Source organism: Myotis daubentonii, chromosome 19 (genome assembly GCF_963259705.1).
Source record: "Myotis daubentonii chromosome 19, mMyoDau2.1, whole genome shotgun sequence".
NCBI lineage: Eukaryota > Metazoa > Chordata > Mammalia > Chiroptera > Vespertilionidae > Myotis > Myotis daubentonii.
Genome location: NC_081858.1, coordinates 25,140,741 through 25,167,605, shown reverse-complemented (window position 1 = coordinate 25,167,605; position 26,865 = coordinate 25,140,741). Strand labels below are relative to the sequence as shown.

The window sequence follows — 26,865 nt, the reverse complement described above, 5'->3', positions numbered from 1 at the left end:
AGCTGAAAGGGGCAGGATCATTCCGGGAAAACCTGGATTCTGAGTCCCGCTCTACGTTTTAAACTACAACTCCCAGCAAGCAGCGAGGCCACGCTTGGACGGCCACTTCCGCTGCTCCTCATTGGTCCGGCAGAGGCGGAGGGGTGTTTTGATTGGTTGAGGGTGGAGTTTGTATCTGTTTAGCCGCCACGCCGCTAGCTGCAGCTGGAGTGAGTGTGTGGCTCCAGGTGGTCTCACGCGGTGAGTGTTCGTGGGGGAACGTCCCTTGTGCGTCGCGGGGTTCGAATCCTGTCTTTAGTGTCTTAGTGCGAGCTGAATTTCCCGAGCTCCCGAGTGTCTTCTTTTTGAGCTCGGGAGGGGGGAGGAGAGGAATGCGTGGGCGACTCTCTTCCTTCTTGGTAGATGAACTTGTAGATGAACTTCCAGGTGAAGTTCATTTCTCCTGTTTGCTTACAAGCTGGAATTGGCTCAGACTTGCAGGCTAACCAGCAACAAAGCTGACTTCTTTCTGTAAGTGTTAATAATTATTACCGTACGTTAGGTTCAATCTCAAAAATACCTCTTGAGAACTCACTCTTAGCTGCTAGGCATTGCAGGAACTGGAAACACACCAACCTGTGTTGAAGGATTCTCTGCAAAGTGTCCATAAGTAAGGGTGTGCAGTGGGGTGGGGAGGAAAGGGCAGGAGAGCACCAGCCCTCCGTGGGACTAGGTTACTGTATTTGAAAAAGAAATTGTGTTGCACTTGTAAGGTGCTGTTGGATTCCTTAGGACTGGAATTCTGTTCTCCCAATAATCAAGCATTGCTGGGGAGGAGCATGCATGCACCTTCTCATTTAATCCTCAGTATCCACTTGTAGCAAATAAGGTTCCTCGAGGTTGTGATCTATCTAAAGGTCATGCAAAGATCTGACTCAGGCATCTGCCTCCAGACCTATTTGCCTCTAACCTACTTCACTGTATTTTCGAATGGCTGTGGCCAGTGTGGTTCCCACCCGACTTTTACCCTTATTTCTCATACACGATGATGGCTACCTCTTGACACACTGTCTTTTTTGCCAGTTTTCAGGGTGGAGAAGTTTTGCTCCAAAACTGCAGAAGGACGGGCACAGCCTGATTGAGGTAGCGTTAGTGCAGCCCGCGTGCCAGACTCGGCTCTGGCATCACCTTCCTGGTGTGCTTTAAGGAAAACTCCTCAGGACCTTTGTATCTGGAAAGCTGTGTAAATGCAGTCAGTGTGAGTAAAGCTTGCTATGTTCTCCTCCAGTAGTCTGAGGGTGGGGATCAGGAGAGAAAGTGTCTTTAAAAAAAGAATCAGAGTGGGGATTTCAAGTTAGGGGTTGAAAGTTACTTTGACTATATTGTAGGTTTGGTTATCAGAGTTCAACTGTCCATCAAGTTAATTCTAAAGCCAGGGTGGGGAACCTCTGCTAAGGTCTCCTGTGGCTCCAAGAATGGTTCCTGCAGGATTCTGAAGGGCTGGCAGGCCTTTTAGGATGCTGACAAGATGAGCCTCTGGTTACTTAGCATCACAAAAGGCTAATGGGGTTGTTTATGGCCGGCTTCGTTGTGTTCTGCCTCATGCTGTGGCCCAGCACTTAGCTGTTAAGGAATCTCTCTACTCACCCAACAGATCTTGGTCCTTACCTTCCTGACCTGGTTTGGGGCAGGAGGGACATCAGGGACCTTTTAAGTGAATATCCCCCCTGGAGCTGTGCAGCAAATGAGTGTCTCCTTGCCCATCTTCTACCCCAAACCACCAGACCCTTCTCCTTTCTCTTTCCAAACATATATGACATTTAAGTGTAGTGTTGATTTGTATGAATGAATCCACTTTAGGCTTCAGTTCTACATTTTAAAGATTGGGCAACTATAAGCTGTTCTAAGTCTCTTCCCCCTCCTCAACTCAGTTTCATAGCTCTTTACTTATTTGTAGCCTTCAAGTAATTTTTTTTATTTCTTTCCTCTGTGGCTTGTGGCTATCGGACGAAAAGCTGATCTAGTGAAAGTGAGCTGAGAAAAGCTCTGCCCAGAAGAACTGTGTGTCTAGACTGTTAGAATTTTAATTTTTGCAGAGCATGTGTGCCCTGGATTATTATTTTTTTTTGTCATTGTAATATGCTCATCCTTCACTTTAAAAAAATATTTTATTGATTTTTTACAGGGAGGAAGGGAGAGGGATAGAGGTAGAAACATTGATGAGAGAGAAACATCGATCAGCTGCCTCCTGCACACTCCCTACTGGGGTTGTGCCCACAACCAAGGTACATGCCCTTGACCGGAATCGAACCTGGGACCCTTCAGTCTGCAGGCCGACGCTCTATCCACTGAGCCAAGCTGGCTAGGGCTCATCCTTCACTTTCTTTTTTAAAAAAGTATTTATTTATTGATTGACCTTCGAGGGGAGGAGAGGGGGGAAGAGAGAGAACGAGAGGGATAGGAACTTGGATTTGTTGCTCCACTTATGTATCCATTCATTGGTTGCTTCTTTTATGTGCCCTGACCTAGGATGGAACCTGCAATCTTGGCATCGGGATGATGCTCTGACCAACGGAGCTACCCTGCCAGGGCCTCATCCTTCACCCCTGAACTTTCAGCCTTGTTCCTGGAAACCCACCTTATTGTTGGACGCTTATTTTTGAGGCGGTGATGTCTCAGGAGACGGAAGGGGAGCGTCAGCAGTCCCAAGGAACCTTCTCGCAGACACCAGACCCCTCCTCGCAGATACCAGGCCCTTCCTCACAGACATCAGGCCCCTCCTCGCAGACACCAGGCCCCTCCTCGCAGACACCAGGCCCCTCCTCGCAGTCCCAGAGCACATCCAGCTCCTCCGCCAGCACAGTGCCAACGTCCAGCCAGTCCTCTCACTCCAGCTCGGGGACGCTGAGCTCCTTAGACACAGTGTCCACTCAGGAGCTGTATTCTATTCCTGAGGACCAAGAACCGGAGGAGCCGGTCCCCGCCCCTTGGGCGCGATTATGGGCCCTTCAGGACGGATTCTCCAATCTTGGTAAGACCCTTTGTTCTGTAGTGTCATATTAACATTGTGTTCAGAAAAAGCAATTACAGATATTTGTGGCAGCAGAAAGCCCAAGACGCTGCCGGTTGTAGGGCCTGCACAAGTTGATCCAGGACTATAAGAACCTGTGCTGAGACTTGAACTTGTGCCATCATCTGTCAACTTCCTGCACGAAAACAGCTTCTACTCACCTGATGCTGGGTGGGGTGTTGGGACTATCTTTTTTAAAGTTCAGAATAATCCTGTGAGAGTCTCCATCCTTATCTCCATTTTACAGAAGAACAAACTGGGTCTTAGAAAGAAATTGATGAACTTGTTGACAGTCACACAGCCAGGAGTTGGTAGAAGAATGGTTTGAACCTACAACTTTTAGACTTTTGACCTATGTTATTCATGAGTCATTACGGAAGAAGTGAGTGGAGTAAGAAAGGTAATGAAATTAGTTGGCAGCCAAAGGGGCCTGTGGGGCCCAAGGAAGGCTTGCTGCAGCAGGAAATGAGTGTGAGAGAAAAGGCTGAGAGAGAAAGTGAAAGAGATACTTAAAGTGCTTGGGTGGGGGGGGGGGGCGGCGATGTCCTGGCCACTGTGGCTTAGTGGGTTGAGCGTATTCCCATGCACCCAGAGGTCATAGTTGGATTCCCTGTCAGGGCACATGCCCAGGTTGTGGACTCGATCCCTAGCAGGGGGTATGGAGGAGGCAGCTGATCTATGTTTTCCCCTCTCCTCCCTAAAAACATAATTTTAGGAATGCTGGCGTGGGAAGGAAATAAGAGAGAATATATAGCTGGGGGGATGGGGAAAAGGTGAGGGTGCTGCAATCAGACACGAGTTCAAGTCCCAGCTCTGTCTCTAGCTCTGTGACCTCAGGCAAATGATGGTACTTTTCTGAGCCTCACAGTCCCCATCTGTGAAATGGGGAAATCATTTCAAAGCAAAGGTGAGAGAGAGCAACCAAACGTTGGGATTGAATGGGACCAAAGGGAGAGACGGGTTAACTTTTCCCAGATGCCCTTAATTTTTCAGTGATAGAGGAGCCTCTGAGACAGCGGTTCTCAGCCTGTGGGTCGCGACCCCTTTGGCGGTCGAACGACCCTTTCACAGGGGCCGCCTAAATGCATCCTGCATATCAGATATTTACATGACGATTCATCACAGTAGCAACATGACAGTTATGAAGTAGCCACGAAAATAATTTTATGGTTGGGGGTCACCACAACAGGAGGACTGTATTAAAGGGTCGCGGCGTTAGGAAGGTTGAGAACCACTGCTCTGAGAGGAGGACGGTGAGCTTGAACTTGGAAGAGGTCTAGAATCCTGGCAAAGGAAAGGACTTACTTGAACTTTCAACGCACATGTCAGAAACCACGTATCTCTTCCTCTCTCCCCGTACAGCTCTCACCCGCACCCCCTTTCTCTTTCCCAGGAGGAGGGGCCCTTCCTTCTTTGGGTTCTTGCTTCTCATTGTCTCCCAGAGCTCCTGGTCCCCTGCCTCCTGCCTTGTTCTTTCTGCCCGTCCGCACACATCGGCCTGAGGGGTCTTCTGATGGAGCGAAGGTCGGAGCAGGCCTGACAGGGGAGGCTGCCCCTCGCATCTCTGTCCACCCATTCTGGGAATCGAACTGGTGACCTCTCTGGTTCTTGGGCGGATGCTCAACCACTGAGCCACCGGCCGGGCTGTGTTGAACTTTTTTTTTTTTTTTTTAATATATTTTATTGATTTTTTTTTTTTTTTACAGAGAGGAAGGGAGAGAGATAGAGAGTTAGAAACATCGATGAGAGAGAAACATCGATCAGCTGCCTCCTGTACACCCCCTACTGGGGATGTGCCCGCAACCAAGGTACATGCCCTTGACTGGAATCGAACCCGGGACCCTTGAGTCGGCAGGCTGACGCTCTATCCACTGAGCCAAACCGGTTAGGGCATCATTTATTAAGTTCATTGTTGGAAATTTATGTTTCTTCTTCTCCCCCTGACCCCCTCATTTTAATCTCACAATATCTTGATCTCACAATATCTTTAATCTCACAATATCTATCATTTTGATTGCCTTCTTCGTCTGTTTTCCTACTCATGGATTTTATGAGCCGTTTTTGAAGGTGTTTGAGAGATGAAACCCCACAGCCCCCTGGTGTGTGCGTCTGTGTTACAGAGTGCGTGAACGACAGCTACTGGTTTGGGAGGGATCGAAGCTGCGAATACTGCTTCGATGAACCGCTGCTGAAAAGAACGGATAAATACCGGACTTACAGCAAGAAGCACTTTCGCATTTTCAGGGTAGGTGACACGTAGCCACATACTTGGGAGAGCTGGTCATCTAGTCCTCACTGTGGAAACTTTAAAAAAAACACTTGGAAATAAAATGTCTTCTGTCTCAGGAGATGGGGCCGAAAAACTCTTACATCGCATACATAGAAGACCACAGTGGGAACGGAACCTTCGTGAACAGAGAGCTGGTAGGCAGAGGACGCCGCCTTCCTCTGAATAACAATTCTGAGATTGCACTGTCCGTGTGGAATAACAAAGGTGAGCCATTATCTTATGGCTGTCAGGTGGGTTTTTCTCCTCCCAAATAAAAGGAAAATTGACATTGTGTGCTTTGCGGAAAATGGCTTAGGTAAAAAAAAAAAAAAAAAGTATGTAGGTTAGCATTAAAAATTCTACTCAGTCCTTGCTGCATTTTTTTAAAAAATATATATTTTATTGATTTATTTTCACAGAGAGGAAGGGAGAGGGATAGAGAGTTAGAAACATTGATGAGAGAGAAACATCGATCAGCTGCCTCCTGCACACCCCCTACTGGGGATCGAGCCGGCAACTCGGGCATGTGCCCTTGACTGGAATCCAATCCGGGTCCCTTCAATCTGCAGGCCAATGCTCTATCCACTGAGCCAAACCAGCAAGGGCAGCACAGGTATTTTACATTAGTGCAATTGATGAAAAAATTCTGAGTTCAAGGAATAAGATAGTGTTTGTGCATGGATTTTATGCACTACAGTGAGAAGGAAGCTGTGTATCTCCATTGAAGAATGACATTTGCCATCATTTTCCATGGGTTTCATGATATTTAGCCTACCTACATGGTTTCTTTGGGGTTAGATAGTAAATGTAATTAAAACAATTACCTTATATTCCATGTTTATTGAAATTTAGGACCGTTTACCTTCTCTTTATCTAATGAATTAATGAGACCCATTTCTGCTCTTTTTTCCTTAGTTTTCGTATTTTTCGATCTGACTGTGGATGACCAATCAGTTTATCCCAAGGAATTAAGAGACCAATACATCATGTCAAAAACTCTTGGAAGGTAAATTTTCTTTTTTCTTATGGAAATTGTACTTAATTTTTTTCTAAACGTTGGTTATCACTTAGATTTTTGTTCCCGGTTTTATTTTATTATTATTTTTTTCACATGCTTAGAGGAAAGGAGGGAGGGAGAAAGAGAGAGAGGGGGAGAGGGAGAGAGAGAAACATCAGTGTGGGAGAGAAACATCAATCGGTTGCCTTCTGTACATTCTCCAACTGGAGATCACACCCACAACCCAGGAATGTGCCCTGACCGGGAATCGAACCAGCAACCTTCTAATGCACAGGAAGACGCTCAACCATCTGAGCCACTACAGGCCGGCTTGTTCCTGGTTTTATAATATTCATTATCTATTTCTAACATAATTGTAGGCCACTAGTTTATAATAGATGTGTGTGTTGTTGATTCATTTAATCATGATCGATTGAAATGAATATTTTTTCCTTATAAATTTTACCTGTAATAACTTCTTCAAAGCAGTTTTAGTGAGATAGGACTCACATGCCATACAGTTCTATTATAGAGCACGGTGTCCTCTATAGGCCCACCTGTAGGAGATATATTAGTTTATGGACATTAAATTCAGTAAATCCCATCATGTTTTCCTATTGGCGTTGGCTGCTTGGAAGCTCAGAGCCAAATTTGTATCCACCCTTAAGAAATATGTGGGACTCTTATTTTTTTCCTAAGAGAGGATTCAATACTAATCCTCTCACATGTAGCAGCTGACAGAAACGTAAATGAGTCAGTTAAGACATTTATTGGCTCTTCTGGCCCTGGCCAGGTAGCTCAGTTGGTTAGAGCATTGTCTGTCCTGATATACCAAGGTTGTGGGTTCAATCCCCGGTCAGGGTAAATGCAAGAATCAACCAATGAATGCATAAGTGAGCGGAACAGCAAATTGACGTTTCTCTCTCTCTTTCGCCCTTCCTCTCTCTCAAAAGAGAGAAAGAAATTTATTGGCTCTTGTAATTGGGAAATACAGGGGCACAGCTGACTTCAGGCACGGCTCGACCAGGAGGCCTTTGAGCTTTCTGCCATTCTTTGAGTTCCGATTATGTACTTGGCTTTGTCTACAGCTCGATCTAAGGGCTCCCACGGTGTTGCCAGGGCTCTGTCTCCCTCCCCTGCTTCAGCTGCTCTTTGTGGCCCTCGTATAGAATTGCTTTCTCTGCGGGGCAGGAAAAATGGCTCCCAGGAACTCCACATTCCCGTTTCCTTTCTTCCAGAAACCACAGCAGAGAGAACTGTTTCTCTCCCAACATCAACCTTTGATTCCAGGGAAAACCTCTGATTGGCTTAATTTTACATGTCCCCCGCCCCCCATCGTTCTAGCAGTGTATGTTGTACTGTTATAGACATTCCACTGGACTCGGGGAAGATTTCTCGGGCAAAAGGTGACTGTTAGCTGCAGCAGGAGGGGAATTGGAAAAGGTCTTGAACATTTTCCAAGATGTATTTAGTTATTGATTTATTTTGTTATTCCTCATCCAAGGATATTTTACCATCGATGTTTAGAGAGTAGGAGGGAGAGAGGGTGAGAGAGAGAGAAACAGAAGCATCAGTGTGAGAGATGCATCAATTGGTTGCCTAGGTGTAAGAAGTAAAACTATAAAACCGTAAGAAGAAATCACGACCTTTGATTTGGCAGCGGTTATTGAAATGTGGCACCAAAGCGCAAGCAATCACAGAAAAAACAGATACATTAGACTTTGTCAAATTTAAAAACTTTTTGTGCATCAAAAAGGCATTGTCAGGAGAGTGAAGTACAACTCACAGAATGAGAGAAATCGTATATCATAAGGATCTTGTATCCAGAATAGAGAACTCTTTCACGACTCAACAACAAAAAGATAACCCGATTTAAAAATGGGCAAAGGAATGAAATAGACGTTTCTCCAAAGAAGATATACAAATGAGCAAAAACCACATGAGAAGATGTTTAGCATCTTTAGTCATTAGGGAAATGCAAACCAAAACCACAATGAGATACCACCTCACACCCTAGGATGGCCGTAATATAGAAACGGAAAATGGTAAGTGTTTGTGAGGATGTGGTGAAATTGGAACCCCCCCATACACTGCTGGTGGGGATGTAAAATGGTGCAGCCACTGGGGGAAATCATTTGGTGGTTTCTCAAAATATGAAACAGAATTACCATATGACCCAGCAATTCCCTTTGTAGGTAGATCCCCCTCGATGGAAAACAGGTGTTCAAACAAAAACACATGCATGAATGTTCATTTCAGCTCTATTCATGATAGCCAAGAGGTGGAAACAACCCAAGTGTCCATCAACAAGGGAATGGATAAACAAATGTGATCTATCCAAACAATGAAATATTATCTATATATATAAAAGCCTAAGCGACCGTTATGACCGGACGGTACCTATGACGCGCATTGACCGCCAGGGGGCAGACGCTCAACTCAGGAGCTGCCCCCTGGTAGTCAGTGCGCTCCCACGGCCAACCTTCTGTGGCCGGCCAGCCTCCTGCGGTCCCTCCCCCCGGCCAGCCGGCCCCAACTGGGACTGGGCAAGATGGCCCCGATCGGCCCCAGTTGCAGGCCAGGCTGAGGGACCCCCACCGTGCATGAATTTGTGCACCAGGCCTCTAGTCTAGCTATAAAAAGGTATGAAATACTGATACATGCTACAGCATGGATGAACCTTGAAAACATGCTAGGTGAAAGAAACCAGTCACAAAAAGCTACGTATTGTATGATGTTATTGTTAATGAGAGATTCGAATTAGGCAACTTCGTAGACAAAAAGCAGATCCGTGGTTGCCAGGGGCTAGGGGCACGGTAGAATGGGAGAGTGAATGCTTAGTGCCTATGGGTTTCCATAGTTGGAGTGATGGTTGTACATTATAGATGTACTTAATGCCACTGAATTAAAACACTTTAAAATGATTACAGTGGTACATTTTATGATCCTATATAATAAAATATGCTAAGTATCTATTTGTTTGACCAGTCGCTATGATGTGCACTGACCACGGGGGGGGGGGGGGGAGGGTGGAGATGCTTCGATTGGTAGCTTAGCTTGCTGCTGGGGTCCGCCCCATCTGGACTGGGCGTGAGGGACCGGACAGCCCTGGAGCCCTCCTGCGGTCCCTCCCTAACCCCGCACCCGTTGGGTCCCTCGGCCCGGCCTGCACCCTCTGGCAATCCAGGACCCCTCGGGGGATGTTGGAGAGCCGGTTTTGGCCGATCCCTGCAGGCCAGGCTGTGCACCTGGCTTCTAGTCTTTATATATACAATAAAAAAATGTCATGGAAAACCCTTCACACCACCCTAAACCCATAATAGTTATGATGGTTTACTTCATACGGTAATGAATGATTGGTACTTAAGGAGCCATGACCTTGGGCTGACCCCAAACTTTGGAGAACAGAGCCTGTGTCGAATTAACCATGTACTGGGGGGTGTCCTAGGTTAGCGTTTTCTCCTCTATTATAGTATCCCAATTAGTTGCAAACCTTTGCAAGCAGGTTATAATACTTTTGGTGTCTTAGGTATTTTGATTTTATTCAGGGTGCAATTCATGGCATCCACTACTTAGGCACTTTCTTTGAAGACAAAATCAAGAAATGCATCGATGAAAGTAATTTGCAGATGTTGTTTGCTGTCGCTTGTTCAGGCCCTCATTTTTGACGGGGCCTTTTTTTTGTTTGCTGTTTGATCTCTGAGATAAGTCATTTCTCTCCGATTTGTTGTTAGTGTCTTTCTTAGACGTTCACCATCTGAAGTGACAGTAAGACAAGTCTGTCTCAGCTCAAAAAAAGTGGGATTTGGAGCTGACCTGGTGTTGTTGGATGGTCCACGTTTAAAAAAATATATATTTTATTGATTTTTTTTACAGAGAGGAAGGGAAAGGGATAAAGAGTTAGAAGCATCGATGAGAGAGAAACATCCATCAGCTGCCTCCTGTACACCCCCTACTGGGGATGTGCCTGCAACCAAAGTATGTGCCCTTGACCGGAATCGAACCCGGGACCCTTGAGCCCACAGGCCGACGCTCTATCCACTGAGCCAAACCGGTTAGGGCTGGATGGTCCACATTTACCTATGCCCTTGACGTGCTAGGTTGGTGAGGTTTCCGTGTTCTCGATAAATAGGGACAATGGAAGGATTGTATATTGACTTGATGCATGCGCGTGCGAGAAAGAGAGAGATGGAGAGAGAGAGAGAGAATGTGAGAGAGAGGGAGAGATCTTGTGCAGGGCCCGTTCTAATGTTCTCTGTGTTGTTCCAGTTTTTTAGCGTATGTGCTGCGGACGCAAGCCCTGGACCGCCTTTATCTCGTAATCATTGAGGCCAGCGCGGGAGCGGTGGGTCTCCTCATGAAAAACAGGGTCTGACAGTCACGCTCTCTGTTTTTCCGTGTAGCGGTGCCTGTGGGGAGGTGAAGCTGGCCTTTGAGAGGAAAACATGCAAGAAAGTAGCCATAAAGATCATCAGCAAAAGGAAGTTTGCTATCGGCTCTGAGAAAGAAGTAGTAAGTACCTGGTGTTTGGCTGCTCCGCTGCTCCCTCACGTTCTTAACTTCCCAGAATAGTTTTGGAATGGCCATTTTCCACGCCAGGAAGAATTTACTGCTCAGACACGTGAGTTTGCATGAAGGAACATTGACAATTTTTGAGTGTCTTCAGCTACTCTAGAAACTTATAATTTGGCTCCAAAAGATACTTGGTTGTACATAATGAACGAGCAGGAAGTTGATTTTTTTTTTTTCTTCCTCCTTCTAAGTTGTCACAAGACTGTTTTTACAATAAATGAAAGGAAATTAGGGGAAAAACATCCAGCCATCTCCCCACCACTGCAACTCCACAGCTGTTTCCAGTTTTCTTTTTCCTTTCTAGTCTTTGTTCATGTGAATTCGTGTTTTTAGATGGTTGAAATCACATTGTATATACAGTTTTCTATTCTGCTTTTCCATACAAGCATTCAGGCATAAACGTTTCCCTAATGCATTCTTTTTTCATGGTCAAGTCTCTGTTTCATCGGCTTTATCATAATGTATCCAACCATTTCTCTGGCTGGTCATTTAGATAATTTCTAATTCTTGGCTCTCCCTGGTAACTGTGGCAATGAATATCTTCCTGTTTACAGATTTTTAGAAATCTTAATTAAATTATTTCAATCGTCTCTTTATTTGCTAGCCATTCGTTTTATGGGATACACTTTTACTGCGTGAGTGAAATGGCCAAATGTATTGGTCTTTCAACACATGGTTCCACAAAGTAATGTAAAATGTGGCCCGTAAGCACGTTTCCTCTGTGGCCAGCTGTTTCTGGCCATTATACTTTAACATTCTTTAAAGATCAATTCCCCCCCGCCCCTCAAAACAATGCCATTCTCACATAGCAGGAGGAATTTCCTTTCTGTGTTCACTTTGTTATAGAGCTTTTCCCCTGTGATTCTGGATTTGTTTCCCATTTGTGGGAGGGAGAAAATACCTACCAGATTCTTAATGACTTGCAGCAAAATTTTAGTTCTTAATTTCATCTTTCAAATCATCGTGAACTCTTTTAGACCTCTCTGTCATCAGAGCACACCCTGACTTAGTAATGAGTTTAACGGCTTACAGGAAGGGGCAGGCTTTTAAAATTAAACATCTGGGTTTCTTAGCTGAAGTCCATTCTACATAAATATGTAATTCTATATCCTCTCTGCTGGTGGAGGGTGTAGCCCATGAGGCTGAGTAACTTGATTCATCCTTTCGGAATTGTAATGGAGGACAACTTCAGTGTCCTGAACCTTCCTCTAGTTAAAAGTCTCAATAAATATGTCAGCCTGCAGTTGAAATGGAAACCTACGTCTGTTCTAGTATGAGATATTTGACTTGACAGTTTCTTCATATAGTTTAATAAAAGAGCCTTTTTGTCAGTGGTTTTGTTTTATAATTTTTATGACTGCAAACAATTCCACAGCTAATGAGACAAGCAGAATTTACCAGGTAAGCATGAGAACAGTGGAAATACTTGTTTTTGGCTGTGGGAACTGGAGCAGTTGGCTTCCTTTCTCTGAGCCTCAGTTGCTCCATCTCTGAAATGGGGATAATGACAGAAACCAGTTCACTTGGGGATTATGTGGCTTATGTGGCCTTATCCTTTTAAGTAAAGAGCTTGGGATAAAGCCTGGTCATTTGTTGAATGCTTCCTGTTTGACATGCACTTTACAGAGTGATTTTAAGTGAGTTGTTTCAATGATTGATCTATAGGCCTTGATTTCTCTATATGAGTAGAGATGGGTTTGGAACTCAGGCAGCTGTTACTCAACTAAGTTTAACTGTAAACATTTTCTAAATATTGGCTATTATTATTATTAATAATAAACTCTAACGTTATTTTTTTTTATCAAAGGATCCAGCTCTCAATGTTGAAACAGAAATTGAAATTTTGAAAAAATTAAATCATGTAAGTACTTCTGTGAAACATGGCCCATTCTTAAAATCATTTCTCTCAAAATATGGGAGGAGTGCAAAGCATTTCAGTATAATAAAGCTAGCATGAAACGTGAGTTCCTTAATTGTGTGTGTACATGTGTGTACATATGCATGCATATGTGTGTTTAATTGTCATGTAGCTAGAAAGAGCTTTACCCTGAACTTTTGAAAGGACAATACTGTGCAAAGATTTCATGATTAAGTAATTATGTGATCTTTACACTGATTTAGTTCTTGAACAGAGACATAGTAAATCTCTTAAATTTCATTTCATTTATTTACTTATTTTTTAATCCTCACCATGGATATTTTTCCATTGATGTTTAGGGAGAGAGGTAGAGAGAGGGAAAGACAGAGAGAAACACTGAAGTGAGAGAAACACATCGATCGGTTGCCTCCTGCACATGCCCTGACCAGGGCCTGGGCCGGGAAGGAGCCCGCAACCGAGGTACATGCCCTTGACCAGAATCGAACCCGGGACCCTTTGGTCTGCAGGCCGACACTTTGTCCACTGAGCCAAATTGGCTAGGGCAGTGGTTCTCAACCTGCCTAATGCCGCGACCCTTTCATACAGTTCCTCATGTTGTGGTGACCCCCAACCATAAAATTATTTCTGTTGCTACTTCATAACTGTAATGTGGCTACTGTTATGAATCGTCATGTAAATATCTGATATGCAGGATGTATTTTCATTCTTACAAATTGAACATAATGAAAGCATAGTGATGAATCACAAAAACAATGTGTAATTATAGATGTGTTTTCTGATGGTTAGGCGACCCCTGTGAAAGGGTCGTTTGACCCCCAAAGGGGTCTCGACCCACAGGTTGAGAACCGCTGGGCTAGGGCAAATCTCTTAACTTTCCTATCTCCTTGAAAATGGGAGGCTCCTGTAACGTCCCCCTGTGGTTCCATTTGTGCAGAGCTGAGTGGCCCGCCGCCTGGCAACAGGGCGGGCACCGAGCTGACCGGCTTTCCGTTCATGCTCCTTGTCAGGCTCCTCCGGGTTCTGAGATGTCCTCGCCTGTCTGTGCTGTGGGGGCTGGGAGGAGACTGGCCTGCCTTCCTGGGTGCCACCCTTACGTGTGAAGCGGGAACCAGTCCCTTGCTAACTCGGTGGGGTGGCGCGTTCCGTGTGCATCCTCACTGAGGAGCCAGATTAATTCTGCTCCGCCCTCTCCCCTGCGTGAACTTCGAAGTGTCCCAGGACGGGGCCAGGTGCCTGGTCTTGGCCTCCCCAGCTCTCTGGGCAGTTGCTGGGAGTCTCGCTCTTGTGGTTTTTTCCTCTTGGGAGCTTCTCACTCCTTTCTCTCTTCTCCCTCTTTAGCCTTGTATCATCAAGATTAAAGACTTTTTTGATGCCGAAGATTTTTATATTGTTTTGGAATTGTAAGTAGTGAGCTGCTTAATCTGTTCCCGTTTCAATGCTTATTTAAAGATGAACGCCGGCTTGCATGTCTCGTCCTGGGGACCCTGGACAGATGGGTGTGGTGGTGGTGGGGCCCACAAAGTGCTGGAGGGGTTTCGTCCCGTATGGGAAACCCCTCCAGTGTGTCCAAAGGCAGGCGGCTTAGAGGGCCCAGGCCCCGGGTCTGAGGCCTGTGTTCGAATCCCACTCTGCAGGTGATGAGCTGACTGCCCACTGTTAGACCTCTTGGAGTCATTTTCCTGGTGTTAAATGGGGTGATAATGACACCCCATTCGATGAGAGGGAATCATTGACTGGCCACCTCCTGCACACCCCCGACTGGGGATTGAGCCCACAACCCGGGCATGTGCCCTGACCGGGAATCGAACCGTGACCTCCTGGTTCATAGGTCAGCCCTCAAAACCACTGAGCCACACCAGCTGGGCTCTTCTCTCTGTTTTTAAGAGGCAGAAACAAGATCAGAGAGGCTACAGAATTTGCCCAAAGTGCCTCAGCTGGGAAGTTGTGGGGTTGGGCTTTAGCCCCCTGATGATCTGACTGCGTACTCCTGCTTGCTGCTCTATGCCAGTCTCAGAATCTAACTGGGAGTGTGACTAAAACGCAAACTCCTGGGCCCTGCCTCGGATCCACCGAGTCAGATTTTTTTTTTTTTTTAAGAGTGGGCTTTTATTTTTTTAAATATATTTTATTGATTTTTAAAAAATATATTTTATTGATTTTTTTACAGAGAGGAAGGGAGAGGAATAGAGAGTTAGAAGCATCGATGAGAGAGAAACATCGATCAGCTGCCTCCTGCACATCTCCTACTGGGAATGTGCCTGCAACCCAGGCACATGCCTTTGACCGGAATCGAACCTGGGACCTTTCAGTCCGCAGGCCGACGCTCTATCCACTGAGCCAAACCGGTGAAGGGCATGAGTCAGAGTTTTTAAAGCTCTCCAAGTGTCTGCATTGCCCACTGCACCCTCTCTCCATCTTCCCTTGTTTCTTAGTATCCACTGGGGACATCTTCCTTGTGGGTGAAGCTTCTGACCTCATTGCCTTGACAACGGGAGTCAAGGGTGAATGAAAACGGCAACTCTTGGCTTGTCTTCATGGGTTTGTTTTGTTTGGGTGATTGTTGTCCACCCGAGTGAGTTTCCCTCCGGCCGCGAACGCCCCGCTGTGCCCGTGTGTTTCAGGATGGAAGGGGGAGAGCTGTTTGACCGGGTGGCAGGGAACAGGCGCCTGAAAGAAGCGACCTGCAAACTGTATTTTTACCAGATGCTCCTGGCCGTACAGGTAAGGAGCCCCCGTGCTTATGGCAGCCCACTTTCTGGTCGGCGAACTACTCCCCGCGTCGGTCAGAGAGCGAGGGAGCGAGGGGGAAACCTGGAGAACAGAGTGTGTGTGTTGTTCGTTCTGTTCTTGGCAGAAACACCTCCCCCTTTGACTCAGACGAGAAAGCTCTTGCTGTGAAGCTTGAGAGAGAGAGTAAGAAAGGGAGTTAAAGAAATAAACACGTGGTCCCGGTGTCTTCTCTTGACCTTGGAGGGGCCTTGATCGCTACTTCTGCCTGATCCTTGTAGAATCTCCCCTTACCTCTCTTTTTAAAACAAAAAAATAAACCAAAACAAAACACATATTTATTGATTTCAGAGAGGAAGGGAGAGAGAGAAACATCAATGATGAGAGGGACTCATTGATTGGTTGCCTCCTGCAGAACTCCCCACCTCCCTGCCCCCTACTGGGGATTGAGCCCACAACCCAGGGCATGCGCCCTACCTGGGAATTGTACCCGGGTCTTCTTGGTCCATGGGGCGACGCTCAATCCACTGAGTCACCACAGCCCCGCACCGCCCCCCCCCCCGCCCCCCCCCGTACCTCTTGCTGGGAGAGGAGCGGGTATGAGGACAAGGCCGGCAAGTTGGGGTGATGGTGACATTGTGATCGCTCCCCGTGGCTGGTACTCGGTGTTCCCCTCACACGCAGCATCTGCCACCTGCAGCGGCCAGGCAGGTGGGCTGCCTTCCCTTCATTCCATGGAAGAGCCGCGTGGAGGAACAGCTGGTGGCATTCTGCCTGCTTTGAAGAACACCCTTTCTCAAACCAAATTTGGTCGTGGCGCTTCTCAGCCAAGGTTTCTCCCCTTGCAGACCTACTCTGTGCAAGGAAATGCGGTGTTGAGATGATTTTGCCCAACGGAGCACATGTAAGGTATAGCTAGGCTAGGCTCAATGTCCGGTAGGTTATGTTCATTAAATGCATTTCGGCTTAAGATACTTTCAACCAATTAATGGGTTTATCAGGATGTAACCCCATCGTAAGTCAAGGAGCATCTGTATTTCAGAGCATAGAGTTTTCACAGACAGAGTAATTGCTCACTTCGGCGGATTTGTTACCTTTGGGTATTTAAACAAACTTACAATTTGCACTTTACAGATTCCCTTCAAGAATATTATTCTCAGGGTTGGGATAACCCAGATGTATCATCTTGGTGGAACTTTTATAGTTTATTTTATAATACGGTCTTGAGAATATTTTATATCACCCACTTATATTTTTCTTTTTGAAATTGACACCTTATGTCTCTGCCAACCTGAAGGGTTATTTATTATCTTGAAAAGAGAAGTAAAATGCCCACCTGCTGTCATAAGTTGCCTTTTTTTCATTTCTGAACTTTTTAAAGACTTTCTTGGGAATAAATTTGTAAACACTCACCCCTTGTACCCAGGAGTTGTTCTGCAGTTTGGGGAAATACATTTGTGAGGAACGTGGCTTACAGTTTCACCCCGATGTGAGACGTATGTGCTGTGTGTGTTGTCTCTACTCACATGCACACTCCTTAAATTAAGGACCATGCCTCCCTTTCTGTGTAGTACCTTCATGAAAACGGTATTATACATCGGGATTTAAAGCCAGAGAATGTTCTGCTCTCGTCTCAAAAGGAGGACTGTCTTATAAAGGTAAGAAATGTATGTTCTGTATGTGGCCATTCCAGTAGATTTCTGTTCAGAAACTGGTAGACTCATCGGGGACAAAGTCTGAGCGTAAACAGGTTGAGAATGTGATATTTCCACTTTTAGCAATTATTTTTACAGAGCAGGTGGCATTTATTGTTTTCATCCAGATTCTAATGAGCATTTGTTGAGCTTCACTGTGTACAAGCCGCCTGTATGTTCAGGGGGTGGGGACAGTTATCTAATTGGAGGGTCAATTACATACATCCCATCTTCTCCTTCCCTCTATCTGAGGCAGTGCTGCCCAAACCTGGCTTCACTTTGGAATCTCTCATTGATTAGAATGAATGAATAAAGGAATGAATGAATGAATGAATAAGTACCATCATGATGTCCAGGCTGCTCCTGTGGGTCTCTGCAGGTGTCACCCAGGGATACATTTTTCCCCCCAAGTTCCTCAGATATTCGAGTGCACAGCCAAGGTTGAGAAACTGGGTTCTAAGAGGAACCATGCATAACTAATCAGAATCCTGGAGTGTCTGTGCTAGGAGTTACAAACCTTCTGTAAGGTTACAGAGAACACAGATAAGTTGGCATAAAGCCTGGGCCTTGGAGATTTCTTGGCTCAGGAATTTCAATAGAAGCAAAATTAAATAACCTGAAAAGCTCAGAATTGCCTTGAATGAGTGAGACACGAATTTGTAGGTTCCAGATTAGCAGCAGACATGAACTGGAGGGTAGAAACTGGTCTAGCCTGCCTGTCTTTGGGGACTGGCAGGCTAGAGTCATCTTTTTATTTTATGCTGTCATTAAAACCGATCCCTTTTTGTCTTTGATTTTAGATTACTGACTTTGGGCAGTCCAAGATATTGGGGGAGACCTCTCTCATGAAAACCTTATGCGGTACCCCGACTTACTTGGCCCCCGAGGTTCTTAATTCCCTTGGGACTGCCGGGTATAGCCGTGCTGTAGACTGCTGGAGTTTAGGAGTTATTCTTTTTATTTGGTAAGAAACCATGGCTCCCGAGACTGGTTGGAGTTAATTAGGTGAAATCAGAAACATGTCCAGGTTAGAGGGCTTGTGTTTGATTTAGGTCATTTTTTTTTTTTTTTAACCATTGATTTATAGAAAAATGGAATTTTTCATTATGCTGGGGGGAAAAAGAAAGAAGTCTGTATATCCGAATGCCACGGAGAATACCACTTGATTTCTTTTCCTTTCTCTCCCTCCCGGTCTGAAGCCTTAGTGGGTATCCACCTTTCTCTGAGCACAAGACTCAAGTGTCACTGAAGGACCAGATCACCAGTGGAAAATACAACTTCATTCCTGAAGTCTGGGCAGAGGTCTCCGAGGAGGGTATGGACACGAAAGGGTGAAGAATTAATGGTTTGCTTAAATGTGTGTGCGCGCTGTGGCGGGAGAGTTTCTTTTCAAATTCCATTATGTTTGTCTCCTGTCGATACTGTTCTTGCTTCCTGTTGTTTTGCACCATTTGAGAGGCAGCGGAAGTTGTTCCAAAGCCAGGCAGATGGAGACTCACGTCCTGGGTCTGCTCTCCTCCCAGCTGTGGGACTTTAGGCACGCTGCTTCAACTCTCTGAGTCTCCATTTTCTTTGTTTGTAAAGGGGGCACAATAAACCCCTACCTTCAAGGGTTTTTGTAAGGGTTAAGTGTAACATACACAAGTGCCCGGTACCGACTTAAGTGTGCAAAATCACAAGTAACTTTTTTTAAAAGTATATTTTATTGATTTTTTTTTTACAGAGAGGAAGGGAGAGGGGTAGAGAGTTAGAAACATCGATCAGCTGCCTCCTGCACACCCCCTACTGGGGATGAGCCCGCAACCCAGGTACATGCCCTTGACCGGAATCGAACCCGGGTCCCTTCAGCCTGCAGGCCGACGCTCTATCCACTGAGCCAAACCGGTTAGGGCACAAGCAACTTTTTAGTTACAAGGTTTCCTTTGAGTAAATAAGCCGGTAAGAGTAAGTGTCACTGGTTACTTTGTGTTTAAGAACTTCCATGCGCAACTTTGTAATTCTCAAAAGAAAACAGTAGCAAAGTAAAACTAAATGACAAATAATTGTAACATAGTTGACTGTGTTAAATGTCAGTGTCTAAGGCAGTGGTTCTCAACCTTCCTAACGCCACGACCCTTTCATACGGTTCCTCATGTTGTGGTGACCCCCAACCATAAAATTATTTTCGTGGCTACTTCATAACTGTAATTTTGCTACTATTATGAATCGTCATGTAAATATCTCATATGCAGGATGTATTTTCATTGTTACAAATTGAACATAATTAAGGCATCGTGATTAATCACAAAAACAGTATGTAATTATAGATGTGTTTTCCGATGGCCTTAGGCAACCCCTGTGAAAGGGTGGTTTGACCCCCCCCAAGGGGTCGCGACCCACAGGTTGAGAACCCCTGGCCTAAGGAATGATATTGTTGCAGTACACAAGCCGGCCTCCGCTAGTGGCTGGCCATCAAGGTTTCCGTCTGCCGGGCCTGCAGTTCCAGGAGCCTGAGAAACTCTCACCATCCATCTGTGGGTCTCGGGGAGCATGGGCTTGCATCCTGAGTGTCTTAGAACTGGGAGTGAGTTCAGCTTTAGTTTGAACTTGAATCCAGCAATGAGAGAAGGAACAGAGAGGTCAGAGCAGGGAGCGATGGTCATTCCTGCTGTTCTCAGAGCACGCTGATGAATACAGAGCGTGAGGAGGATTAGGGGGCCCTGCCCGCCATACCTGCTGACTCCTCCATGACCTGAGCCCCTCTCTCTCCTTCCTGGATGTTGGCCTGCGAGTCTAGCATGCTGTTAGTTTTGCTGATTCGATGCATTTGCCTGTCTCACCGGGGCTTATTGCTTTTTAGCGCTGGACCTCATCAAGAAGTTGTTGGTAGTGGATCCAAAGGCGCGTCTTACGACAGAAGCAGCTTTAAAACACCCGTGGCTTCAGGTGGGTCTGGGCGCTGCCTCGTAGCATGAAATACGTGGGCAGCCCTGAACTGTGTCTGAGAGGTGAGGAAGAGGATGCAAACACAGCACTTGCGTTTCGGGTCTGTTTCCTGCAGCTGTTGTGGATTAAGCTTTAGGTGTGTGGGGTATGCATATAGGTGGGTGTGTCTCTGTGCGGTGTCTGCGTGCAGTCTTTTTAAACTCGATTCGTGGCTCTTGGATGGACAAGTTCACTTGATGGCCGCTCTCGGTTCCACTCGGTTTCCCTGGGTCCGCGGTTTGGCTGTGTGCCTTTGAGAAGTTGCTCTAACGCGGAATCTCACCCCCAGCTGTGCTCCCCTCTTCCCTCAAACCCTCTCCCCCAAACAGGTGGGGTGGGCTGCATTCCAGCCTCTTCCACTTTAAATCAAGGAAGCAGGTGTTGGAGGGGAAGGGCAGCCTCCCTGGAGGGGGAGAATCTATTTCTTAAGCCCAAGTGGCTGGATAGAAAGGACCCCACTTGTTCATGGAGAGTAAGCACGCCTTCAGTGTAGGCTGTCACCTGCACCTCCAAGCGTGCATCACCTCTGCGTCCCTGCTGGGAGTTCAGCTGCCATGAGGTTCTGCGCTGAGCTCATTGCAGCTGCAGGGGCTGGAAGTCCTTTGTGGGTCCGCTGGGGTAACCTTTGGTTTAGGAATTAGCTACAGCTTCGGGCAGGTTTCCTGACAGATGTCAGGTCTCCTGTTCGGTGCGGTTCCTTTCAGCACAGCCGTACCCCTTTCTAGGAACTTCCGTTGGGTCTCCCTGATCCCTGTGGGGTGGAGAACTTAACCATCCATCTCAGCAGTGTGCCTCTGGGATTCTGGGAAGACTGTCCCCGATCTTTTGCTCTTCCAACCTGCCACACCTAACAGGTTGGCTTCGGTCAGCTCAGGTTGAGAGCAACACATCCTTAAAAGAAAATTTTTAAAAAATAGATATATGTGTTTGGGATGTTGACTTAGAAACAGCAGTCCCCCCAGAAGAAAATTGTCAGATGATTTAGCACTTAATAGACCACACAGATTTGAAACCAAGGGGTGGCCCTGGAGAAAAGGAGTTTGGAAACAAAGGGTGCCTTTGCATGTGAGGATTTAATTCTGATGAGAAAGAAAAGCATGCCTCTGGGCTCTTTTCGTGTGCCCTCATAGGGAAACTCTTGGGGAGCTAGATGTGGAAGTAGAGGAGCTGTGTTAAGTCTTGGGAAAAAAAAACAAAAACGGAGCTGCTTAGTTAGGCCTGGGAACAGGGCTTGCATCTCCCGGGATTTAGGAACAAGAACAGCCTATATTTCTTGTACTTTTTCGCCTCGAAAGAAAACGGTTATTAACAGCCGAGGTAAAGGCGAAGTTCAGCCTGACCTCAGGGGTCTCACTTGAACACTCTTTTGTCTGCACTTTGTTTTGGCAGCAAAAGGTGGAGTGAACATGGAATGAGGACAAGGATGCAGAGGGCCCACGGACATCACCTGCTAGCGACAGTTTAGGTCCGTGGTTCTCAACCTGGGCTGCACGTTAGAATCACCTGGGAATCTTTTTAAAATCCTGATTTCTGGGTCTCATCATCCAGAAATTCTGTCTTTTTGTTACTAATGTTGTGGCCTCACCCCATAACAAAGAAACAGAATTTCCTGAGGATGAGGCCCAGAAATCAGGATTTTAAAAAGATTCCCGGGTGATTCTAACGTGCAGCCAAGGTTGAGAACCACTGGTTGAGGTTTTCTTTTGGGGAAATGCAGGGTTCTTGAAGAAGCCAAGTGGTCTGGTGGGTCTGGCCCCGGATTGGGCCCTGGGAATAAGAGTTCTGGTCTGTTTTGTCATCAGTGGAGGAGCCAGTTTGGGGAGCATCCCTTAGATCCACCTCTTGCCACATTGCAGTTAGTATTTTTGAATAGATGTGGACATTTCAAAGAAAGGGCATTTACGGGTACACATTACTGCCTGTGATATGTTAAGGTAAAGAGGTCTTTTACATATTATTGCTAATTGATGACTTGTTTTAAATAACAGGCCTAAGTAGGCTTGAGGTCAGCTCTGTTTGGCTGCACTGAAGAGCTGCCATCTGAGGAACATTTTAGTGTGGTTTCATTTCTTCATGCATTTACTTAAACAAAATTATATATATATTATTGATTTCAGAGAGGAAGGTGGGGGGGAGAGAGATCGAAACATCAGTGATGAGAGAGAATCATTGATCAGCTGCCTCCCGTATGCCTCACACTGGGGACTGAGCCCGCAACCCGGGCATGTGCCCTGACCGGGAATCGAACCGTGACCTCCTGGTTCATAGGTTGACCCTCTATCCACTGAGCCACACCAGCTAGGGTTTTCCTTTCCCATTAGACCCAAGCTCTGGATACCGTGGGCTTGAAGTCCTTCTGGCGAGTTGTACAGCACTTGCTGGGTGAATTTCCCCAGGGTGCTGGGTGGGTTTGTTAGGGTGGCCCCAGGAACTGGCCTCCTGTTGGCAGGGAGAGGGGGGGCGACTTCCCGGAAAGACTTAGCAGCTGCATGGAGTCAGCCCCAGCCTCTGGCCTGCTGATTGCCATCTCAGTCAGGATCTGGGATGCTGGTTCTGAAAGTCTTTTGACTGCTTAGGTCTGTGGTTCTCTCTGACCCGCCAAGAGCTCTGAAGCATGTGGTTTTGATTCAGCCAGTGTTGATTGAGCGCTGCCTGCTGATTAGACTACTCGGGGGAGGCACGTGGTCCTCTCCCTCCCAGAGCCTCAGCCAGGGCAAGCCACGCACCTGATAGACCCGACGTCTGTGCCCACGTCTCTGTTTCCGGGGGCTTCCTGGCCCCATCCTCCTCGGAGCGTTCCCTCAAACATAGGCTACTTAATGTTTTCCATTTCTTCACAGGATGAGGACATGAAGAGAAAATTTCAAAATTTGCTTTTTGAAGAAAATAAGTCAACGGCTCTACCCCAGCTCCCAGCCCAGGTATTCCAGATGATGGTCGTTAAATGCGGGCTAAGCTTATTTATTTATTTATTTTTTATTTATTTATTTTTTTAAAATCTATATTTTATTGATTTTTTACAGAGAGGAAGGGAGAGAGATAGAGAGTTAGAAACATCAATGAGAGAGAAACATCGATCAGCTGCCTCCTGCACATCTACTAGGGATGTGAAATGCGGGCTAAGTTTAAAGAGCCAGTGAGCAAGGATGAGAGTTTGAATAGTCTAATAAAAACTGCTACACACACACACACACAGGAATGATGTAGGAGATACTTTGTTTCAGCTTGATCTGCTCTAGCACCCTTAGAAGATTTCATAATGAACAGTATGCTTAATGCATTAGAGAAGCACAGCTAGGGATTGTCATTCAAGAAGTCTCCTGCAAGGCAAGATTAAAAGACTGTGTTGGAGGCTCTAATAGAAATTTGTTGAAAATTTTAAAATGTGGGCGAGTGACTGGTGATTTATTGGTTATAATTTTATTCCTCCATTGTTCTTTGTTAAGTCCAAGTTAATATCTGTTCATTCCTGTCCCACCTTCTTTTGGTGACGGATAGCACTGCTCTTCCCACTCTCCCCTTGGCAATTTTATAAACTGGAAAACAAAAACACGAGAAAAGACGTGTCTTTCCACAAAAGAGCACGACTTGGGGCTCCCAGGGAAAGGTATCGTCATCTCTCTGAATTTCATGATTTAGGAAAAGATGACCCAAGAGGAGGCTGTGAATGCTGCTTACTGTCAGTATATATCATTGAGCCCAGCCAATGTGGCTCAGTGGTTGAGCGTCCACCCATGTACCAGGAGGCCACTGGCAGTTTGATTCCTGGTCAGGGCACGTGCCGGGGCTGTGGGCTGCATCCCCAGTAGGGGGCGTGCAGGAGCATCCGATCGATGATTCTTTCTCATCATTGATGTTTCTATCTCCCCTTCTCCCTTCCTCTCTGAAATCAATAAAAATATATTTATTTTAAAAATATATATATATAAAAATCATTGCATGGTCGGAAAGTCACAGGGAGAGAAATGTCATTTTGATGAGGGTGCCTGAGTCCGGTGGAATATGATGGGGATTCAGATGTCAGTGAGGAAAGCCAGTAATGGTTGGTACTAGAAGTTTCACATGAAAGTCTCCAGATTTACTGGGAGCATATTGGGAAACTTTGATCATCTTTAAGAAGCCAGTGGCCTTCTTTGAACATTTCTCCCTTTTCCTCCCCCCCCCACAGCCTTCTACGAGTCGAAAGCGGCTCCTCGAAGGGGAGCCGGAGGACGCTGGCACCGCAAAGCGCCTGGCTGTCTGTGCTGCTGTGTCCTGAACACTGGTTGAATGTGAAAGACATGTACCGTCTTGAACCCTGCTGCTCTTTTCTTTATGTATATGTATATATGTATTTTTTAGATTTTGTGTTTTAATTATGGGAACAGCTGCTTTTCCAGAGTCATCAGTACACAATTAAAAACCTAGTGGAGCCTGGGCTGTGTGCTTCGGCTTGATGATCAGCTCTTTAGTTGCAGGCCTTTTTGTGTGTGGATTTGAAATCATGTGCTTTTTATCGGGAACTCTACCCTGGCTGTCACCAGCCCGGTGTCTCAGGAAATGTCCTTGGTCTCAGCCTCGGTGAGATGCATGCCGATTCTAAAGGCTCTTTAGAAAGTTGCAGGGAAAGGGGCATTGCGAGGTCGGGGTGGAGTGTGTAGGGAGTGACTGGCTGCCACAGTCCTCCTGAGACAGTAGGTAGCTTGGTGCAAATACCACGGGCCTATTTTATTTTTTTCCACGGGCCTATTTTAAATTCTCATCCTCACCCTCATAAAGATGCAGGTCCACAGTTATGCTCAGGGAAATAAGCCAAATAGTATATGATTCCACTTAGATGAGGTACCTGGAGTAGTCAAACTCACAGAGACAGAAATTAGAATAGTGGTTGCCAGGAGCTGGGGGAAGGGCAGTGAGGAGGGGGGAGTTATTGTTTAATGGATTTCTATTTTGCAAGATGAAAAGCGTTTTGGAGATGGATGGTGGGGATGGTTGTACAACAATGTGAATACTTCCTCCCACTCAGCTGTATACTTAAAAAATGGTTCAGATGTTAAATGTTGCCGAAACCGGTTTGGCTCAGTGGATAGAGCGTCGGCCTGCGGACTAAAAGGTCGCAGGTTCGATTCCTGTCAAGGGCATGTACCTTGGTTGCGGGCACATCCCCAGTGGGAGATGTGCAGGAGGCAGCTGATCGATGTTTCTCTCTCATCGATGTTTCTAACTCTCTCTCTCTCTCCCTTCCTCTCTGTAAAAAATCAATAAAATATATTTAAAAAATAAATAAATGTTATGTGTATTTTACCACAATAATAATAATAATAATAATAATAATAATAATAAAAAGGCCCTGGTCGGTGTGTTCAGTGTTTAAGCGTCGGAGGCAACCAGTTGATGTGTCTCTCTCAGTGTTTCTCTATCTTCCCCTCCTTTTCCCCCTCCCTCCCATTCTCAGGAAAGCAAACGGAAAAACAGCCTCACGTGGGGATTAACAAAAAATAAAAATAGAGGGCACAGTCCCTGAAACCTTGGGGCCAGATAATTTGTAAAAATTCAGTATTTTCCTGATTTTAGGAAGGGGACATGGCACATCAGCTCTATCATGTGTGATGCCTAGCAGGGCCCTGTAACCTAGTGTTAACATTTCTGCAGCAGACAGGCACAGTAAAGGAGACAGGGAAGACTAAGGCATAAGCAGTTCATTCTTTTCTGTCTAGAAATGCAGATAAGGCACGTGAGTGTGTCCTGTTGACCCAGTAATGACCAAAGAGGCCCTATGTAAAGGCAACTTGTCCAACTCTTACTTTTTGGGGGGGGGGGTTCCACCCTACCCTAGCGGTTCTCAACCTGTGGGTCGCGACCCCTTTGGCGGTCGAACGACCTTTTCACAGGGGTCACCTAAGACCATCCTGCATATCAGATATTTACATTATGATTCATAACTAGCAACATGACAGTTATGAAGTAGCAACGAAAATAATTGTATGGTGGGGTCACAACATGAGGAACTGTATTGAAAGGGCCAGAAGGTTGAGAACCACTGCCCTACCCCATGAAATCATGGAATCATGGGGGGGGGGGGAGGGGGCCAGGGAGATGGTAAAGCTACGTGTCTGCCTGCCTGACCCCCACTATGGAAGCTGAAGGTACTAGGGTCCTTCCCTGGTCGAGCTCTTCCCACTGGTCACCCAGCTAGAGGCGATCACAGGACTTGGAAAACCGAGCACATGGAAATGAAGCAAATGCATGACAACACTGGTGGGGAGAGCAATATTGTGCTAATCTGAGCTTTCTGCCTTTTCTGACTTTGGCTTTAGGCGAGTTACTTCAAAATGGGTGCAAGGAGAGTACCAACGTCAAGAGTCTCAACCCCGAGACTTTGGAGGGAACTTTTGGGGGTCAACTCCTGCTTTCCTGGTCAGATACGAGGTAGAAGCTGCAGGGGATACCATGGGAAGAGAACTGTCTGAGAATGAAGCCATCAGAGAGGGGAGCGGAGCTGAGATGGGAGGAAGACAGGGTCCCCAGGCTGTAACAGGTGGAGGCAATGCTTGAACCAACAGGTGGAGGCAATACTTGAAGCGAGATTTCCCTTCTCAAGAGCCCGTGGTTTTTACCCAGTAAACAAACCTCCATGAGAGGTCTGGCGTCTGATTAGCACTTGGTCCGCCTTGGGCCCGGTGTTGACACTTTATCTCGATGATTGCTTGCGTCCTCCCATCATGCCTTCGTTGT

The 26,865-nt window shown here is 46.1% G+C and overlaps 1 protein-coding gene across 4 annotated transcripts; it reads left to right on the top strand.

Moving 5' to 3' along the window:
- The first annotated feature begins 146 nt into the window (after positions 1-146).
- On the top strand, positions 147-25,186 carry CHEK2 (checkpoint kinase 2). 4 transcript variants are annotated; one of them, XM_059675816.1, is made up of 16 exons: positions 147-240; positions 1,063-1,237; positions 2,509-3,010; positions 5,170-5,294; positions 5,396-5,543; positions 6,234-6,324; positions 10,719-10,827; positions 12,695-12,748; positions 14,105-14,166; positions 15,388-15,487; positions 17,065-17,151; positions 17,988-18,151; positions 18,387-18,502; positions 20,027-20,112; positions 22,992-23,072; positions 24,320-25,186. In XM_059675816.1, the coding sequence occupies exons 3-16, from the start codon at positions 2,650-2,652 to the stop codon at positions 24,407-24,409; spliced, it is 1,674 nt and encodes a 557-aa protein (XP_059531799.1). In that variant the 5' UTR covers positions 147-240; positions 1,063-1,237; positions 2,509-2,649; the 3' UTR covers positions 24,410-25,186. The 4 variants fall into 4 exon arrangements, with proteins under 4 accessions (XP_059531799.1, XP_059531801.1, XP_059531800.1 ...); XM_059675817.1 differs by having other exon boundaries at positions 187-240; positions 1,070-1,237; XM_059675818.1 differs by lacking the exon at positions 1,063-1,237 and having other exon boundaries at positions 168-240.
- The last annotated feature ends 1,679 nt before the right edge of the window (positions 25,187-26,865 follow it).

Bases quoted from the DNA above. Each gene is read 5' to 3' on its own strand.
- CHEK2 (XM_059675816.1), top strand. From the start codon at position 2,650: ATGTCTCAGGAGACGGAAGGGGAGCGTCAGCAGTCCCAAGGAACCTTC. The intron at 15,488-17,064 runs GTAAGGAGCCCC...CTTTCTGTGTAG, and splicing joins AGATGCTCCTGGCCGTACAG to TACCTTCATGAAAACGGTAT. The intron at 18,152-18,386 runs GTAAGAAACCAT...CCCGGTCTGAAG, and splicing joins GGAGTTATTCTTTTTATTTG to CCTTAGTGGGTATCCACCTT.